The sequence below is a fragment of the Typha latifolia genome, chromosome 3 (genome assembly GCF_019914945.1).
Source record: "Typha latifolia isolate L0001 chromosome 3, TyphaL0001v2, whole genome shotgun sequence".
Classification (NCBI taxonomy): domain Eukaryota; kingdom Viridiplantae; phylum Streptophyta; class Magnoliopsida; order Poales; family Typhaceae; genus Typha; species Typha latifolia.
In genome coordinates this window covers 4383450-4402425 of record NC_133088.1, presented here as the reverse complement: position 1 = coordinate 4402425, position 18976 = coordinate 4383450, and the positions used below count along the sequence as shown (strand labels likewise).

The 18976-nt window shown below is 35.0% G+C and overlaps 2 protein-coding genes, 1 long non-coding RNA gene and 1 other non-coding gene across 4 annotated transcripts; 2 read left to right on the top strand and 2 right to left on the bottom strand.

Moving 5' to 3' along the window:
- Window positions 1-3353: 3353 nt before the first annotated feature.
- On the bottom strand, window positions 3354-4875 carry LOC140783256 (uncharacterized). The gene has a single exon (XM_073130072.1). It carries the CDS (start codon window positions 4735-4737, stop codon window positions 3565-3567), a length of 1173 nt encoding a protein of 390 aa, XP_072986173.1. The 5' UTR covers window positions 4738-4875; the 3' UTR covers window positions 3354-3564.
- A 1810-nt stretch (window positions 4876-6685) lies between these two features.
- TRNAD-GUC (transfer RNA aspartic acid (anticodon GUC)) lies at window positions 6686-6757 on the bottom strand. The gene has a single exon. It is a non-coding gene; the product is annotated as a tRNA-Asp (tRNA).
- A 757-nt stretch (window positions 6758-7514) lies between these two features.
- LOC140784977 (actin-depolymerizing factor 11) lies at window positions 7515-11221 on the top strand. The gene is made up of 3 exons (XM_073132645.1): window positions 7515-7857; window positions 9970-10235; window positions 10706-11221. Exons 1-3 carry the CDS (start codon window positions 7837-7839, stop codon window positions 10854-10856), a joined length of 438 nt encoding a protein of 145 aa, XP_072988746.1. The 5' UTR covers window positions 7515-7836; the 3' UTR covers window positions 10857-11221.
- Window positions 11222-16818: 5597 nt separating this feature from the next.
- Window positions 16819-18118, top strand: LOC140784445 (uncharacterized). Its single transcript, XR_012108260.1, has 2 exons — window positions 16819-17194; window positions 17422-18118. It is a non-coding gene; the product is annotated as an uncharacterized lncRNA (long non-coding RNA).
- The last annotated feature ends 858 nt before the right edge of the window (window positions 18119-18976 follow it).

The following is an 18976-nucleotide window of genomic DNA, read 5'->3' as shown; positions in this document are numbered from 1 at the left end:
CACTAACGCCGTTACAATTAACGCTGTCGTAGTAAGGAAACTTTGCACATGACACCCTGTAATTCAAGTAAGTAAATTTACGATTCTAAACCCTCTACTTTTATTATATATAAGTTTCACGCCAATATTTCATACTAAGAAAACAGCTTAGCGAGATTAGACTAAACACCATTTGAATAGATGTCATAAAGAAGAAGGATATATTATCACTTTTGCTTTAGTAACTTCAGTAGTGTATTTGCTAATGAGATCGTGGTTGGATAATAAATAAAGGGACACTTATTTAATTGGGATATTATTTTATTTTTATTTTTTAGCGACGACAACTATGGTTTCGATCGTTATTTCCTTCTCTTACATCTTTTTTGAGAGGCTTCTTCTCTTTTCTTTTTTCTCTCCACTCTACTTTTCTTTCTTAATGTTCTGTTCTCTCCTTCTCTTTTCTCCCTCCGCCGTCGTTGCTTCTCCAAGGTTGACATCTCCAATCCTAGCGAGACATGGGTTCTCACAATGGAATTATCTCCCTCCTCAACTCCATCGTTGGCTAGCTCGAAATCCTGTACTAGCTGTCATCTTCTAAAGTTGACATCATTCCCATTGTTGGCACTATCGGCAACATAGTTAATATCTTTTTATCCGATGGTTTCTCCCTTTTTGCCGACGAGTTCTCCTCTGGTATCTTTACCATCTCTAATAGTGCTCTTCACTCTCTTCCCTATTTCTAGGGTTTCCTTCACTTCTAACGATGTTAGATCTAATGACGGTGATGATTGGAGCTTTGTTACTGATGCTGCAGTTCCCCTTTGCAGCCATGACTTCTTGATTTTGTTTATATGTTACAGTGTTGACAGAGTTACAAGGCATTACTTCTTTTACGCTTGTGTTCTTCCACTAAACTTTTTATTGCATTTCTTTGCGGTGCTTCTATTGATGCCCGAATATATATGAGACTTGCTTCTAGGGCAATCACACTATCTCCTCTACTTGGATATTTATATGAGTTTTTGTATTTGTTGTTATTTGCTTGATATTTTGCTTTATTATAGTTCGATATGTATTCAACTAAGTGTGAGGATTATATTCAGAGTCCTCGCTCTATATTCTCTCTTATTCTTATTCTTGTGTATCAAGTTGTAACTATTTGCTTGAAGCTTAAGAAATTATTAGTCTAAGAATTAAAAATAGATAAACCTTCTTCTCCATGTTCCAACTGTCATTATTTTTAGTTGGAGATAAGGTGAATCACACTTAGAAACACGTTCTTCAGGAGACTGTTTGTATAAGATATCAGTATGCTTTACAATTAAAAAAATCTTGCACCCTTAAAACGTCCCTAATCTCATTAAGAAATGCTTATATATATATATATATATATATATATACAGAGAGAGAGAGAGAGATACTAAGTTACTAACAATAGGTTACTAACAATAGGTGACAGATCAATTGGTACAAGTTAATTGATTGGGACTATGGACAATTCATTTATAATTCTCATCAATGTATTGGCATCACTTAGATTTAGTCTTCAAGTTTTTAGAAATCCAACGGTCCAAAAGAAAGAAAATAGAAGTACAAGCGGAGCATACTTAAGAGACAAACCAAATGTAAACTAATGGCACCTCTCATGTGCTAGCTACTGATCACGCTACAAAGAGTCAGATTGATAAATGATAAGAAAATCGTACCGACCAGCTATTATTATTTACAAAACAAAAACAACTAAGTTCAAGAGCATCCAATGGAAAGTCCAATGCATTCAGAGATTGGCATGTTTCACATGTTAGAAAAATAGGTACACCAAGTTTGAGATTTATTTCACAAGGTTAATGAGGGAGATATGGAGGTTGATGATGGCAAGCTTGAGCTATTTGAGATTGCGTGTTGTAGTGAGAAGGGCTAAATACATTATGGTAAGCAGAAGACCTCATTTTATCTGAACCAGTTACAGATAATTGTACAAAATCGCAACATATTCAAGTCAAGAGAGAACCACAAATATATATATTTTTTTAAAAGCAAGTTCTTCTGCATGTAAGAAATTGCACAAGACTGCTGATTTGAGTCTATAATATCTTCAGGTAGAGAAAAATCTTTATAAGAGAGGAAGCAGAGGCCAAAGAGATTCAAGTCTTCAACAAGAATACCATATCATATCATCCTCGGTAGTAAAATCAAGGAAACTTGTATGCAGAAAAGGAAGCATTTATATCATCCTTCTTGGAAAAAAAAGAGGTCAGCTCATGAAATACATACTAATACAAAAGAGGCCCTTGTAAAAGAAGGGGAGCATGCTACATTAACAATATTGAGTTCATAATAAGTGACATCAATTCTTATACAGACATCTCAGGCTTAATCTTAAATTAACTAGAGTATGCAATTACGTATGCATCATATAAAGTAACTACTGAGTCTAGATCAGAGTATCTGGAACCTTGTTCTTGTCACCAGGCTATCTCAATCACCTAATCTGAAGGAACCTTTTGCTATCGAGCATTTCCAATCGCCTCACCTTATACATCTTGTACAATCAAAGACTTCAACTCAAGTACACTAACTCATGGTTCTGAAAGAATATGAATCATGAACATAATACCCTAAATTCTTCCAAAGTAATGCATCAGATTTCTTCCTGTTACAACTACTTACGCTAGCGTATGATTTGTGCTTTCTGCTCTGGTGGATGGCACGATAAGTCATAAAAATAAATCATAAAATGGACTTTAAATGCATAGTGAAATTCATCCACTTAAAAGTTACCATTGCATAACAGGGAATTTTCTATGTAAAAACACCATGAATTGAACAGTTATTTATCATATATCTTGGTCAGAAAGTCTCAAGATGTAATAACATTCAGTAATATGTCCGCAGAACAACTTTATTAGTACGTGAATCATCATCAGTTTGAGGTTTGAATGCGCGCTAACCAGGACCAAAGACAAACAGAAATGCATCATAAAAGATGTCAAAAGTACACTTGAATTATATTATGCCAAACCTTGCTCTAGGAAGTAGTTGGTTCTGATTTGTTAACGAAACTGTTCGTATGGGGATTGATGGGGATCAACTAGCAGCTTTTAATCCTAAATGTTCCAACTTTAACTCGATTGACATTGTTGAAATAAAAAGGACAATTATAAAAGGTAGATTCTCAATGTGGTAGGAAGTTCAGAATCAACTGATACAAAGTTAGGGAGATCAAGATTACACCTAGAAGTGGTAAGAAAAATAGTTCTAACGTACTTTACCAAGTCAGTTTATAAGCATATATTCCAGCAGTGGCCTATAATCTGTGGTTTAAATGCCATTTCTTAGATCATAAGAAGACACTATAAAGACAGATAAAGTGTATAAAAATTTCCACTAGATGCAAAGATAAGAAGAAACAATATTAGTAAATTTACTTTCACCTTTTCTTTACAAAACCTTATACATCTTCGTGGCTTGAATCACCGTCCAGGTTTGGGAACGCATCAGAGCTGATGATCCAAAGGAAAAGAAAAAGAAAAGCCTCCATGACATGCAAGACTCAAAAAGCTTCAGGCAATCTATGACACCTCAAAGAGCCGAATTGAATCTCTTCATATTCCATTTCTTCCATCCAGTTTCAACCGGTTTCACAGACATACAACTTAACATGGTAAGAGCAAGTGCCATTGCCTTCCCTCCCATGAGCCCTACAAGTATCACAACAAAGAAAAGTAACAGCCGAGATGCTCCTGTTGTGATCTCAGCTTCAAGAGCATTTTCTCGATTCAATTCCACTTCCTGTTCCTCTATGTTTATCGCCACCTTGGTGGAGGCATCCAAGCTTAGCATACCTCCATCACCACCATCTTGCACATCATCTTCTTCTCCCGTAATTGCTTCAATCTCCTCCTCTCCTTCAGCCACGGAATTACTTGAATGTAAAGAAGCCTGCTTCCCATCCTTCCCTTTTCTACTTCTGTGAAACTTCTTCGAGAAAATTTTTCTCAAAAAGTTCTTCGTCTTTGAATTATTCACATTAACCCCATCAAGGTTCCGCCTTTCCATCAGACTCTCCATCCCCTGATCAGAATCCATCGATTCTTTGACGCATTTCGCCAAACATATCGAATTCATACTGTCCGATCCTACCGAATCAACCCGGATCTCCATACCAACTTCCCTGATAGGAGAAACCCATCCCCTCCCATCCAAATGCAATACTCCAATCACCGGATTGAAGTTCCTTGTCGCTTCGGGGCACGGCTTCAGGAATCGAAGCAACGAAAGCTTCACACAGTCGAGCAGCAAAAGGGCGAAGGCTGATAACGTGATCCCAACCACCAGCTTCTTCCTGCCAATAGCCAAGAGGACCAACGCGAAGACCTTTGCAAGCAAAATAAACTCAAATTTCAACCTAAAGTTGTCTCCTTTATCCTTTTTGTCGCTTAAATTGGGAACTATAAAGCCACCATTAGCGCCGTCGCCCTCGGAAGCCGCAACGAGAGCATCCCCACCGACCGACGGAGATCGCACGGGCGCGGCTGGGCCGCCATCAGGAATCGTAGGGGAAGAAGCGGACTTCTTCTTGGTTCGGGAAGGCTTCTTGAGGCGGGCACGATTCTTGACGACGATGTCGGCGAGGGAGGTGGGGAAGCCGGTCTGAACGACGAGCGAACCAGCACCGTCGGACCGGAGCCCAGAGACGAACCGGGTCAGTCCGGCGCCGGATCCAGCCGTCGCCTTCTTCCACGGGGTCGGCATGGGGCTGGGCCGGAGACCATAGAAAGGGAGACGACCACGAAGGGAGGGAGTTCGCGTCGCTTTATGAGGAGGAGAGGCCAAACAACGCAAGGGTACTTTCGTAAATTTATAATTAACAGGACCGAGACCGAAGGGTCTTTCTGCAACTGGACAACTTACTTGTAGTTACTTATTCTTTTGTGCCTAAGAAAAATAAGGTGGCCTATTTGCAAATATACTAAAACTTAAGCAGTCGTATATAAAAAGCCCGTAAGCGAGAATTGAGACTACGACGGAACTCTGTGCTGAGTTGAACTATTAATTAATTTTTTTTATAATAATTATTTTAAATTAGAGTTAATCTTATAACATTCTTGGTTATAGGAAATGGTACCTTAACAAGTCTACTCTATCAGCAAAACTCTTTGATAGCACGAAAACGGACGATCGTGATCTGTTGGGGTTCCGCCAGGTTTGACTCGATTTGAGTTTTGACTACGAAGATGGCGTAGAAATAGAATCCTCTCACGTGCAGTCAAGGGTACGGTTTTAGAACGACGATTTGTTTTTTATATGCAAGTGGATAGATTATTTATTCATGCAATATAATTTGAGTATAGAGGAATAGAATTGCTTCGTGCTCAGTAGTTGGTTACAATCAGATTAAGTTTTTCTTTTTCCCATAGAGAAGTAGATAATTATTAATTAGTGTGAAAAATATATTCGCAATATGATCTTTATACCACTAGTCAGATTAAGATATTATAAGAGGCAAATTAATAGTGTTTTTACCCTCTAAGGTAACGCTTTAAAATTATAATTTAATTTTAAAAAAAATATTATACTTAGTTGTAAATTAAAATAATAATATAATAATTGTTTTTGTCGCAAGATTGAGATGAAAGTTGTTTTGATCTTTTGTGAATTGACTTAATAGATTGATAGGATGGATAAATTAAAGTTGAAGGAGGCCGTTTAGATTTTTGGGTCAATCATTCCTTTATTATAATAATCTATTTAATAATATTATGTACTATTATAACTATATAATAGATACATATAACATACTATATCATTTACTCTATTAATAATTACACCATTTTCTCTATAAATATTATATTATACTCTTGCATCTGCCACAAAAAAAAACATTTAGTCATCAACATCATTGTAAAGTATGGCATGGAAGGGCCAATTAGCACAAGCGAATGATAGCATTGGGTAGCATAATTAACTTCTCCTGGTGCACTTAATTAGAAGAAAGTAGCTGTCCCTTATCAAAATGATTGCTTGTGGGGAAAATAAAATAAAAGGCAATGCCAAATTCCTCATGCGATTGATATGCCCTTAGCATGCGGAACACACTTATGTTACCTTTTCTTCTTCTTTTTTCTAGTGCCTATTATCCTATCAAACTTGATTTCTTTTGCACTTCATGCCTTTGGATGCTAACTATTGTTGAGAAATTTGAAGCCAAAATTTTGACCCACTAAGTCTATTGCTTGTCTCTCTTCATTAAGAGACAAAAGATAGTCATGCGTGTGGACCCTAATAGGATGCAGACTTGAGCAAAACCCACTTGCCAACTATTCCATGAGGCTTATTTCTAGGCCTGTTGTTTTACTTCTTTTATTTCCTTGCTTGAATGGTTGTGGTTATTATTGTACTTAATATTGAGTTTTTCTATGATCTATATGTATATGGATCATCAATCTATGAATTCTCTCTTAAAATTAAAAAACTAGTCGGATGTTATATATATAATAAGTGCTGCTGTATGTTTTAAAATATTGTAATTATCACTATAGTGCTTCGATTTCTTTTAAATTGCTATTATAATTAGCACTCATATTTTTGAAAAACCTCATTGATTAATCCATAAAGAATATTATAATTATTATAATATTTTTAAAATTTTTCAGTGGCAATTTATATTAAAAAAAATACATACTAAAGAAAAATTTAACGCCGCCGTTGCCGGGGATCGAACCCGGGTCACCCGCGTGACAGGCGGGAATACTCACCACTATACTACAACGACTTGCGTGAATGCTTTGACCAATTAAAAATTAAAACAATTTTGCTTCGTAATCTCCTTAAGAAAAGTTGTCTAAAATCCTCCTTAGTTTTTTTTACCAAATTAGCCCTCTCAAAAAAATTATATATATATATACGCTGCATTTTGAAATCGCTCTCCTAGTGTAAGAGATAATTAGCAATTTATAAATATTTTAAAATCACTAAAAAAATTTGTCAATTTTGAAAAAAGATTAGATAATTCGCTGAACCAGAAAATATTTTTATAGGAAAAAAAAAATTATTGACTTTAGCTCAAGCTGCCTTGAACTGTAGTTGGCTCACTATGATTAAATCTTTTATACCTCTAATCAATAGGAACAACTGTAAGAAGGCATCGAAGTAGGCCCAAGCCTTAATTTGTTGAGGAGAAACTCCGACCACACCGACCGAATTTATTATCTTCATGTGGCCCTTTGGAGAATATGTTAGAAATACATAATAGAGCCCGAGAAGGACTAAGAATATTTCACTAGTTATGATAAAAATTCAACTTGATAGCAATCGAGCGGAGAGATATTCGTGCAAGAATCGACCATAAAGACTTCCAAATTTCCTCTACGAGAAATAAGTAGATAATATTTGATAGTTTTTAAATAATTTTTAAAATTTTATATAAGGGTATAGTTTTTTTTATATAGATTTAAGTTATATATTAATTATGATTAGTTTGATTTAATAGATGGAATGGTATTTTTGAAACACCGCAGAATAATTTCGGCGACAATTATGATGTTGTGTTTGGGCAAATTATGATATTTTGAAAGTTTTTAGTGTTAATTACGTAAAAAATCTCAGAATAATAAATATGTTATAGTTTAGGGGAGAAAATGAAATTAACCTAAAATAATTCTCGCCACTAGATCGGGGAATCTTCTTCCTCCTTTTGGTGTAGACTCACACCACTCCCATCTGCTTCCTCTCCACTTCTCTTTTCTTCTCCTCTCCTCTCCTCTCCCAGCAGGTCAGCATAAAGGATTTGAATGTGAGCTCGCCCTCCAAACTCTTTTCGGTTCAATTGGCGCTTCCGATCTCGTCGCTCGCATGGCTTTTCTCCGATCCTACGTAAGTTTTCTTTAATTCCACGACGCTTGACCAAATTGTGGCCGGCGATCCTTGTACTGTTATACATTTAAGATCTCTTGTAGCCAGATCTACGAACACCATTTGGTTGCGTCTCTTTAAATCTCAGGATCTTATTGCATGTTGATCGTTTTCTTAGGGTTGTGAATTCTCCTATTATTTATTCTGTTTCCAGTGGATTAAGTTCTTATATTGGCCTCATATTTGTGCAAAGAATTTTGAGGTGCTTCAGGATGTAGCTAACACAGTAGGATTAGATTATCCTACTATGTATGATGAGTGTGATTAATAAATTATTAATATACATGGTATCTTGTATATATTTGTCGATTGTTCTTGGAAATTATAAGTCAAAGGTAGTTGAGCGCGCATATTATTAAGTTCTAGATGACAATGCCATCAAAATAGGTTCTTGCTTGACTTTGTCACGTAAGTTCTAAGATTTCAATTTACACGTTCCCTATTATTTAGTAGGTATATTAACTGGCTGGGTATTGGTCATGCATATCCAGAGGTGTTGTCAATTGTTATTCCAACAAGACAGAGTACTTTATATCAAAAAGGGGTAATATGGCAGCCATTGCATCAAGATTTTCAGAGTAATGTAGGAATAAAATCTCTGAAAGCCTTAATTAACTTTTTAACTGAGACATTGCACAATCACCTATTACTTTGAAGCTGAATCATTACATTGTGCATTATATTTCCTTACTACCTTAGAGAGAAGAGAAATGCTAAGTTTTTCAGAATGTTGGATTTGTTCTTACTCTCTTAAAGAAAATTCATTTGACCCAGCAGTCTCTTATTGTTTAAAAATTAGCTCTTGAAACTGTCTCTACTGATAGTTGCCTGCATCTTCTCTTCCTCCTTTCATGGAACTGTTTCTACGAATAATTGTCACTTGTCCTCTCGCCCTTTGGTACAGATATTAGGGTTATCCATACTAAAGTATGGGAAATTGTTTCTCATGGAGCTCCTTTACATTCAATGAAGTTCCTCCAGTTTTCATTATTTTAGAACCTACTGGTTAACATAAAGGCAAGTAGAAGGGCACCATCCTACACAGAATTACTGGTCTGAGGTCTCTATTTTTGCTTATTCTTAAACATGTTGATCATACGTCTTTGAACTGGATGAATTCAAAAAAAAAAAAATTACACGTTTTCTTAAGTTCTCCCAGAAAAAAATTAGAAATGCTTGTGCATGTATATTTAGTCATTTACATGTTGCATGCCTCAGATACTCATGTCTGCGTCCGTGTAACAATCATTCTAGAATTTTGGTGTTATCTTTAATGAACCTAGTGCTCCTATGAAAATAAGAAATTTATTTCTTCGAGTTACTTTATCACTAGTGTTTGTGTCAAATATGTTTGTATTGGAACTGAAGGGTTAGTGAATCAGGTGCCTTTTGGCCCATTTCTTACTTTTCTTATTTCTAGATGGCTTAGGCAACAGGGACCCTAGTGCTTGCTTCAAAAAGGAGCTCAGCTATTTACCTTTCTTGCATGGCAACCAAGAATTCTCTAAAACAAAGAATCTGCTGGGTGCTGTCTCATTTTTTTTATCGATGTCTTTTGTTGCACGCAACATGAATTTTATGAATGAGCTTTGTAGTCTTGAGATGAATGTAATACCTGAAAAGCGCTCACTGATCTAGTTTATTGAGTAAAATCTCAAGATTTTCATAGTCAAATGTCTCTACAACAGATGTATCTTTATACGCCACTGAAGCTTTTTTGGGGGGGAAAATTGATGACATTTTCTCAGCATTGTTTTTCAACTTGACTTTTTCAATATGGTTCCTATTGAATAGCGTAACTACTTTGTACTTATTGGTTGTCTTTTATGACCTTGTCAATTTAATGTCTTAGATTGGATGATGCAACTTATAAGTTCTTAGAAATTCATGTAATGGATATATGATTGTCTCTTAAATGGAATCAGATTTGTTACATATCTCGACCTCTGGCATCTTATGGTGGTCCAGTCATATCATTCCACAAGAAAATATATCTCATTACGAAATCACTTTATCTGTTAATTTCCATAAGAGCAATCTTTTATATTGTTAACAGTTCTCCCTTTCTTTCAGTCAACTGCATCCTCAGGGATGGGTGTTGCTGAGGATTGTAAAGAAATATTCTTAGAACTTCAGAGGAAGAAGACACACCGATATGTAATTTTCAAAATTGATGAAAAGCGAAAGCAGGTTATTGTGGAGAAGACTGGTGGTGCGGCTGAGAGCTATGATGACTTTATGACTTCTCTCCCTGAGAATGATTGCCGATATGCCATCTATGATTTTGATTTTGTTACTGAGGAGAACTGTCAGAAAAGCAAGATTTTTTTCATTGCCTGGTGAGTTTCGTTGGTATCTTTCTCTTTAACAAGGTGTGTCATTGTACCTGCATAGTTTGGCCAGGCTAATTTTGATGACATATTTAAACCTTAGTATATGCTATTGATCAGCAAGCTTTTCCCTGAGACCCTCTGGCCAGTTGGGATAGGCTGCAGGACATGAAAAACTTTCCGTCAGACTCTTGGCTTCCGTTATTGAGGAAGACCTGCTTTTAGTACTCATTTGTGGTTTTGATCCATACTGTCAGACCTTACTCCAGTGCATTAGAAAAGCATTCCAAACTTATCATTTGTAAGATGATAACCCTTTCTTGGAGTCCTTTTCAGGCAGTGCTCTTGTATTTTCTTGCAACGACCTAGCAAATTTATAATTTCTGCTTTGAAATGCTTTTTACTGTTGTCTTTCTCCTTTTCTTTAGTACATAATATTTTACATTTTCACTGCATATGTCAAATATGTTATGCATCAGGTCACCTTCTGTCTCACGTATCCGAGCTAAGATGCTATATGCTACTTCCAAGGATCGATTCAGGCGAGAACTGGATGGTGTTCACTATGAGATTCAGGCAACCGACCCCTCAGAGCTGGACCTTGAGGTTCTCAGAGACCGTGCACATTAAATTCGGTTTTGCAAAGGGGCGCACAATCTACCTTGGGACTGAACTTATCAGTGGTGCCCTCTACAAAATAGTGGTCATGAAAAGACCATCAGATCTTAATAGCTATATGCAACTTGGTTATGCTGCTTGAATATATTGATAAAGTGCTGTTGGAAGTTGTCGTATACACTTGGTTATGCTGCTTGAGTATATATATATATATATATATTATGTAAGGTTCTGCTTGGATGCAGCACTATGACAATAGATTAACTTACTACTATTGTGTTGTGGTTACTCCCTTGCTACATTGTGCATATTCTGCATTGCAGCAGTGGTAATAGATGTTAAACCTATGATAATAAGAGTTTTACATCTCCAGGAAAGGTTGTTCATTCTCTTAATCAACCCACTTCTGTTTGTTCTCCAGGAAACACTAGAAATCTTTTAGTTATCGGCATAAATTTTGGCACTTGATCAAGGGCTTGCAACGCGGAGATCGCCGCCAAATGCATTGTCAATAATAAAGATGCAGTTTGTGAGGATTGGAATTTCCACAGGGTTTATTATGAACATGCAGAAATGCTTCATCTTTTAAACGCAAATATGTCATTCATGTGGGGAATAAGTATATGATCACATTCTTTATGTCTTATTGTGAGCTTTGCATTCAACTGCTCAAATGTCTTAGCATGCAAACGGTTTGTTTCGTTCGTCAAACAGGAATTTAAAATTGGAGCTTATCCGGCTCTCCTTCACAAAGTACTCGTACTTTGAATTGACCAACAACTCTTTGTTGGTCAAAATAAAAATTTAGAGAAAGAAACTTATCAAAATTCCACCCTGCATTTTGCTGTTATCCTTGTCAACACCTTTAGCCTTCCGGATTCCATCAAATAAAAGAAAGTTTAGTTACATCTAGACTTCTAAATTATAGCACATTTTTATTTCTAAATTATTAGCATATTTTCAGCAACTATCTAATATCAAGAAAACCTCCAGTATCGTTAGGTTGACCAAATTTTCATCCACGCTGTGTGCTATTATTAGAACACGAGGTCAATTAGTCATGCCGCATATACTCTTTTCATCTCTATCCATGTATGAAGTTTAATATATCTGCACTTGACTATCTATCTTACATTTGGGTTAAGTCTAATAAATATTAATGGTGAGATAGTGATCTTAATCCGTCGTTATACTCATTTATTCAAGTTGGAAGAGAAGCGGCTCACTTAATAATTCCTGGCCCACGCTACTTAATTAATCTTTGAGGTTTAAATGCCATGCATGCATGCTCGTTGAGATTTCTCTTTCATCCACAGCTGGTGTTAAGACTGCCCAGAAATATAATTAAAAGAGCTCAGCAATATTTGTCTAATAATATTGCACTAATTCCTATTTTAGGACTAATTGTTTGGGCTAATTAAGGTGGTTACTTAACGTGACAGTAAGTTAAGGTTGAGTGCATTTTGTTCTCTCTAAAACTTAGCTCGGCTCGGACTTATCTTAATTTGGATTTGATTCGAACCCGACTGGAAAATAAACTTGATGAGCTTGGATAGCTACCCTGATTCTGATTTTAAAATTAATTTCGAGCCAAGTTGAAGCACAATCCTAGCTCATTTAGAACTAGACATAATGCTCAATTAAAAATTAAATACAGTTTAGTTACAAAAGCCCCATCGTTCTGCTCTAATAATTATAGATAAAGTTGTCCAAACAACTACATATTTTATGACCAAAATAAATAACCGAGCACAAAATTATATCATTATAAATTTTTTTTATATTTTTACTTATATAATTATTTTATCATATTTTTAATAATAAAATACTTTAACTTTTCAGTATTTTATATGTATTATATTTTTATAAATAAATCACAAAAATATTCAATAAATTTGTTAAACAACAAACGTTGATGGTATTTTCTTTAGTGTCACAGTGACACAGAACACTTTTAATATTAAGCATGGGTCATAAATCATTTTCGGTAAAGAAAAAATAAAAATAAAAAATAGATATAATTTGGTCAAAAACTCAAGTGACGCCAAGTAATCCAAGCTTCGTTTCAAATATATATAATAAATGGTTTGAATGATTTAAAAAGAGACGTGTAAGGGTGGGGGCTTGGAGTGAAGACAAGGAATGCATTAATGGGGGAGTTGTTAGGATGTTGAAACTTGGGAGGAGTGGAAGTCCCACTTGACTGGGTCTCAATTTAATGCCTCACTAGGTGCTCATGGAATTATGGAATTATGTACAAGATTAGTGCGATGCATGATGCATGCTGTGACGTAAATATCTAATATCTTGCATGGTACAACTAAGAATCTAGGATTATATTTTATTAAACTAAATTAAATCTTAATAATAAAAGAAAATTATATTTTACCCCCTTCTACATTGATTAATGCGCAACTGTTAATTATTATTTTTATTATCATAAAGTCAATAAAGATACCAAAAACATACTCTTTTACATTTGAAATTCGACCGAATTAATTTAAATGCATTGAAAATTTTATACAATATCTTACCATTTTGTTTCTAATAAGTATTTTTAAATTGGACTTATGGTGTGCCTAAATAAAATAGAAAAAATAACGGTTTTAATTTAAATGTAACTATAATAAGATTCACAAGATTTGGAAATGAGGGCAAGGTGAAGTGAATTTAGGCATAATAAAGCTATATTTATACTCTCAAAGATTAATCATAAATTTAACTACTAAAACGTGGATATAACTACTGGTATGATAAAAATTTTGAGTTCAAATCCTCGTAGTCTTTTATGTTGATATTAATTAAACTTTTAATCTAATACTATATGCATTTTTAGAAACATTGACTCGCTTATTTAGAGACTCATAATTTATTAAAAATAAAATTCAAAAGATCATAATATCTATCTTTACATAAGGATAGAGAATGTTATATTTTTGATAAAATAAAGATTAAAATATACATAAATGCTGCCCTTTGGTTATAAAATAGAATTAAGAGAGACATACTTTATAATGTACGAACCAATATTCACCTCGGAGATTACTGTAGTATTTTAGAGAGAAGAATTAAGAAGAAGAAGAAGAAGATTAGAACATGCATTAGAAATCTCTATAGAGAAAGGGAAGGTAGGTGAGACCACTATTAAGCTTTGCATTTATGATGGATGTTTCTCTTAGCTTTGGGGAAAGATAGGAACACCGAGAGTGACAATTTAATGCACAAAGAGAAACTAGACTTTAATTAAGTCAACAAAAATTAGGTGTAGGTGTATTAAAATCCAACTTGGAACTTATTGCCTTTGGACTTTTAATCTTACATATATATATATATATATATAATGTACGTGTACTCATAAATAGTTAATAATGTTGGCCCATGCATTATCCTTTACATTTTATAACTCTATTTTATTTTTATGATATCATAAATGCAAATTGGAGCAAAGAGCTTTCACAGTGATGCACACGAACTCGATCCAATTAATATTTAATACTAGTCGGCCAACTGCTGCTTACTTATAATATCTTCTCCCACTAGTTTTAAGAAAAAATATATTAAATTAGTTTTATTTCAGATAATAAATACTGTTCAAATTATTATGCATATAAGTCTAATTGTAATTCTAATCTTAATTTGACTAAAATTATTTTAAAAGATTTTCTTTCGTCCCTTTTATCACTTGCTTATCTCAGCTCTATATATATATATATATATATATATATTTTTTTTTTTTTGGCTCAACTCATACTTCTTACTTTAATTTATATTTGCATGTTTAAGTGAAGTCAAGTTAAGTGCATTGGAGTTAATTTTCACTTCTCTTTTATATTTTATATCGCATTAAAATTTAGTTATTACATTACTATTTAAATATTCGAATACATTGATTTAGAGTTACAAATTTTAGGGGTAAAAATATTAAATAGCATCTCTAGATTTTTCTTTTAATCTCAAGGTAAGCTAGGGGTGATACCTGTATAAAAAGATAAATATATTTTTTCCTTCACGTGATTAGCTTTGATTTAAGTTAATTATTAGGCTGCCACTTTAGTTTAGACATGATTAACTTAATATAAATTGATGCCTTGAATCATCTATAAATTAAGCTGGCTCTAACATAAGAGTTACTATTAAGTAAATTGTTTACTAAAACATTATATATATATATATATATATACATGTTGAAGAGGATTAAATCTATCTCTTTGTTCATTCAGCCTACAATCTCATAATATATTATGAAATAAATACTATGAAAATTTAGCAAATAAGGTACTTAGAGTCAAAATATCCCCATAGTACTATGATGCCTGCCTTTAGGGTATATTTGACTTCACCAATGTCTTGAGATTGCTTAATTTACTCCCACTTACGCATGTCCAGACTCTATCTAACATAAATAATTTAATCACATATTAATGCCTGAAGGCAATGATCATAATTATTTAGATTTCAAGAGGGGAGGAGATGAATAATCCAACTTGATCTCTAATTAAACACTTTTACTTTTTTTCCCTTCAACTTCGTCTTAAATGAGGAGATAGTGGGAAAGTCGATGCAGCTATCTATACGAGAGTAATGGAGGAAGAAAACTAGGCAATGGTTAGGGGTAATTAAGAGTCCATAATTGCGGTGATTAAAGTTGTCTCGTCAATGGAGTTGCACTAATTATTAATTATCCCACCACTCGTTAATTAATTAGTCCTCTTTCACATTTCACATTTCTTCAAGTGGATCAAAAATATCAAATGGTGTGCATTAATTTCAGACGCTCAAAGGAGTTATGGAGACAATTATAATATTGGAATATTCAAATTCAAAGTCTAAATTGCTTTTTTAATTTCATAGATTTAGGGTAGAATTAAGGTTACCTAAGTTATTTCAAACCTAGCAACTATATATATATATATATATATATATGATGATGATGATGACAAGAAGTATGACCAAAGAATTTGTAATGAAGCATTAATTTGTGGCTCAATTAGTCAAACACAAAGGAACATTCTGTATGGATACTTTAAAACTCTACGTTTCGAATTAAGAAGGTGAGAACTACGAGGGACTTTGTAAATGGTGTTTGTAGTTGTCGTTCAATTACAAATTCAACTAGATATATATATATATATATATTATTATACATAGTGATTTAAAACAAAGTTTAGAAGGAAAAAATATATATAAAAATAGTGGGTTTATTATATAAAAAATATAATATTGGAATAGATGACTATGACTTTTTAATTCACATGAACATCTCGTTGGTATATTAAATTGAATCATTTTATGAGATAGTGATTTCACTCCACAAGAATCGGTAACAAGTAACCCTTAAACGATTAGAACCAAATCGTTTAACCACTCATAAATCGAAAATTGCTGACTCGGCATTTGTTTTCTTTTATACGACACGTCGACATCCATGTGAAAATAGGTTTAAGGAATAATTACATCTAAATCTTTCTAAACTATGGTCTTTTAATTCTTCAAAAAAATAAGGGTATTTTGGTAAATTAAAAAATTGTCTTTATCTTCCTCTAAAAATATAAGTGAGCGTATCAAATATAAAATTAATTGCAAATTAACCCAATCAAATTACTAATTTACTGAAGGACCCCCCCCGGAGATGATCGATCCGTTGTGGAGTTCTGGGGACCACCAAATCCAGAGGACGTCGTAGGGTGACCGCAGAAACGTACCAGATGCTGTGCACCAGCGTTATATGTAACACTCACAGGAGTAAGGGTCAAATGGGGTCCCCTTCACCCCCTCAGGCACTATCCCAAAGAAATAAATAAATAATAATAATAAAGAAAAAAAAAAAGAAAAAAGAGAGGAGCATTTAATGCTGTCCTTGGCCGTCTCCTCCCAATCCCTTTCTCTCCTTCTCCCCCTCCTAACGGATTCCAATTCAATCATTTAATACGCTTTGTCTCGTGCCATCGAAATCTTTTACTCCCATCTTTATCAACTCCACCCTCCATTAAGTAACTCGTAGCTACAAAACCCATCTTGCCACTTGACACATCTTATTTATATATATCTCTACTTCTCTTCTCCTTTTCCAAACCCACCTACTACTCTTTCTTTTAGATTGCCTTCCCCTTCCCCTTCCCCGTCCCCTTTGCCTTCTCTTTCTTTCTTCGTTGTTTATGACCACAGAAGTGGTGAGTTTTATGGCACGAATTATGAGTGGGTATATAGAGGAAGGGGAAGAAGGTAAAGGGGAGAGGAGAGATCTCGTGACCCGAGACCTCCTCGGGGGATGCACGGTCTTGGATACTAAACACTTGGATCTCGAGTTGGGCGTCTCCTCGTCGGGCTTGGAGAAGAGACGTAATTTAATGGTAAATTCTCTTCTTCTTTTTTTTTCCCTTAAAACCTTCTCAAATCTCCCCAATACCACTCAATCAAGTTTAAGAACGGAGATGGGTTTCAAACTTTTTTAGGTGTCGAATTGTTTTTGATAAAATATATGAGTAAATTAGTCTTCTTTTTTTTAAAAAAAATAATATTTCGAAGACTAGTCTATATAATATATATGCACTGCTCTCTTGCGTTCTTTGCTCCACAGTCCGGTAAGATGTACCTCCAGAAGCACGACCTTAACCCGTCTCCTGCGTCCGCGGCCGCTCATCTACCCCAATACTGCCCAATCTCAAAGCCCACGTGTCCGGCGGCGCCCGCGCCCGCGCCCTCCTCGTCGTCGTACTACCAGAGCGTGTGCACCATCGAGAAGGTCAAGTCCGCGCTGGCGCGGGTGGAGCGCGAATCGCAAAGCAAGCAGGCCGAGCGATCGGAGGGCTCCCTCTCTCCCTCGCCCTCCTCGTCGTCCATCACGTGCTCGTCCACCAAGCGGCGCGGATCGCAAGACGGGGTGGAGAAGGGGGACGCCTGCGATTCGTGCGGCAGCCTGATGGCCGCCGCGTGTCCCAGTTGCCTCCTCTACGTGCTGATACCGAAGGAGAACCCGCGCTGCCCGCGGTGTGACTCGCACGTGCCGACTCTGGTGCTGAAGAAGAAGAAGAAGAAGCAGCCTCGAATTGACCTAAATGCCACCAGAGATTTCTTTTGAGGAGATGGTGTGAATATAGAAAGTACTGGGTTTAATTCGATAAGACCCAATACTCACACAGTTTCATGATTATTATCATCATTTGTACACTAATTTAATTTGGTTTAAGTTATAGATGGCATCGCTTTTGGTGATGTTTTTGTTACTTTGTATTCAAAACAGTTCATGTAATTTATTATTGTTCTCATTTTTGTTAGATTTCACTTAACTAAGTTGACTTAGATTAGCCCCTTATATCAAAGGGTTTGCAATTAGAAGACTTCTTAGTTGAGATCAAGACACAAGAATTTTCTTTTTCACATATACAACGGTGTTCTTATTTCAAAAAGGTTTGAGTTTCTTTATTAGAGGTATTTTCTAAACTTTAAAATTCGAAGCTAGAGTTATTGGTTTTCTTGTGGATGACATTCTTGTGATCTTGAGAGACTTATTGTGGTGATCTTCTTTGTACAAATTCTCTTGACAGTGGATTTCGTTTCATGTCCCGTGATTTTTCCCTTTGAGAACGGTTTTACATATAAATCTTGTGTTTAAGCTTTCTCTGGTGCTTGGTGTTGTTAATTACATATCTTTCTTAATTAGCATCATTGTTTAGCTTAGATCTCTCGGTGGAAAATAAAGCTCCTTTCCAACAATTTTAGACTCCACAAAACTCTTTCCAGAATCTTAATTTTAGTAAAATGATTACTCTTCTTTTCATGTATTACTATGTATTGATAAAATATATGAGTAAAATAGTTGGTAAATATCAAAACAAAGGTCTTTAAATAAAAATTAGAATATTAAATATAAAAACTAACTATCTTCGTTTATAACTTAAGAGATTTGAAAGTAGTTGATGAGTTTAAAATAAATAAAAAAAATAGGCCTTAGATTTAACTCCATTGTTTGGGGCTTTCATCTATTCAAGTTCCCTCGATGGGGTTAATGTACAGTATTAAGAATTGTCATCATGTAAGCAGATGGCATGTGGTCCATCAGGCCACCTGCATGCAGTCTATATATTATCACGGATGCTACTGTAACCAACGTAATATACGTGTGATGGCCTCAT

Coding starts and splice junctions, on each gene's coding strand:
- LOC140783256 (XM_073130072.1), bottom strand. CDS start 4,737: ATGCCGACCCCGTGGAAGAAGGCGACGGCTGGATCCGGCGCCGGACTG.
- LOC140784977 (XM_073132645.1), top strand. CDS start 7,837: ATGGCTTTTCTCCGATCCTAC. Junction 7,858..9,969: donor TGGCTTTTCTCCGATCCTAC/GTAAGTTTTCTT, acceptor CCTTTCTTTCAG/TCAACTGCATCCTCAGGGAT. Junction 10,236..10,705: donor AAGATTTTTTTCATTGCCTG/GTGAGTTTCGTT, acceptor GTTATGCATCAG/GTCACCTTCTGTCTCACGTA.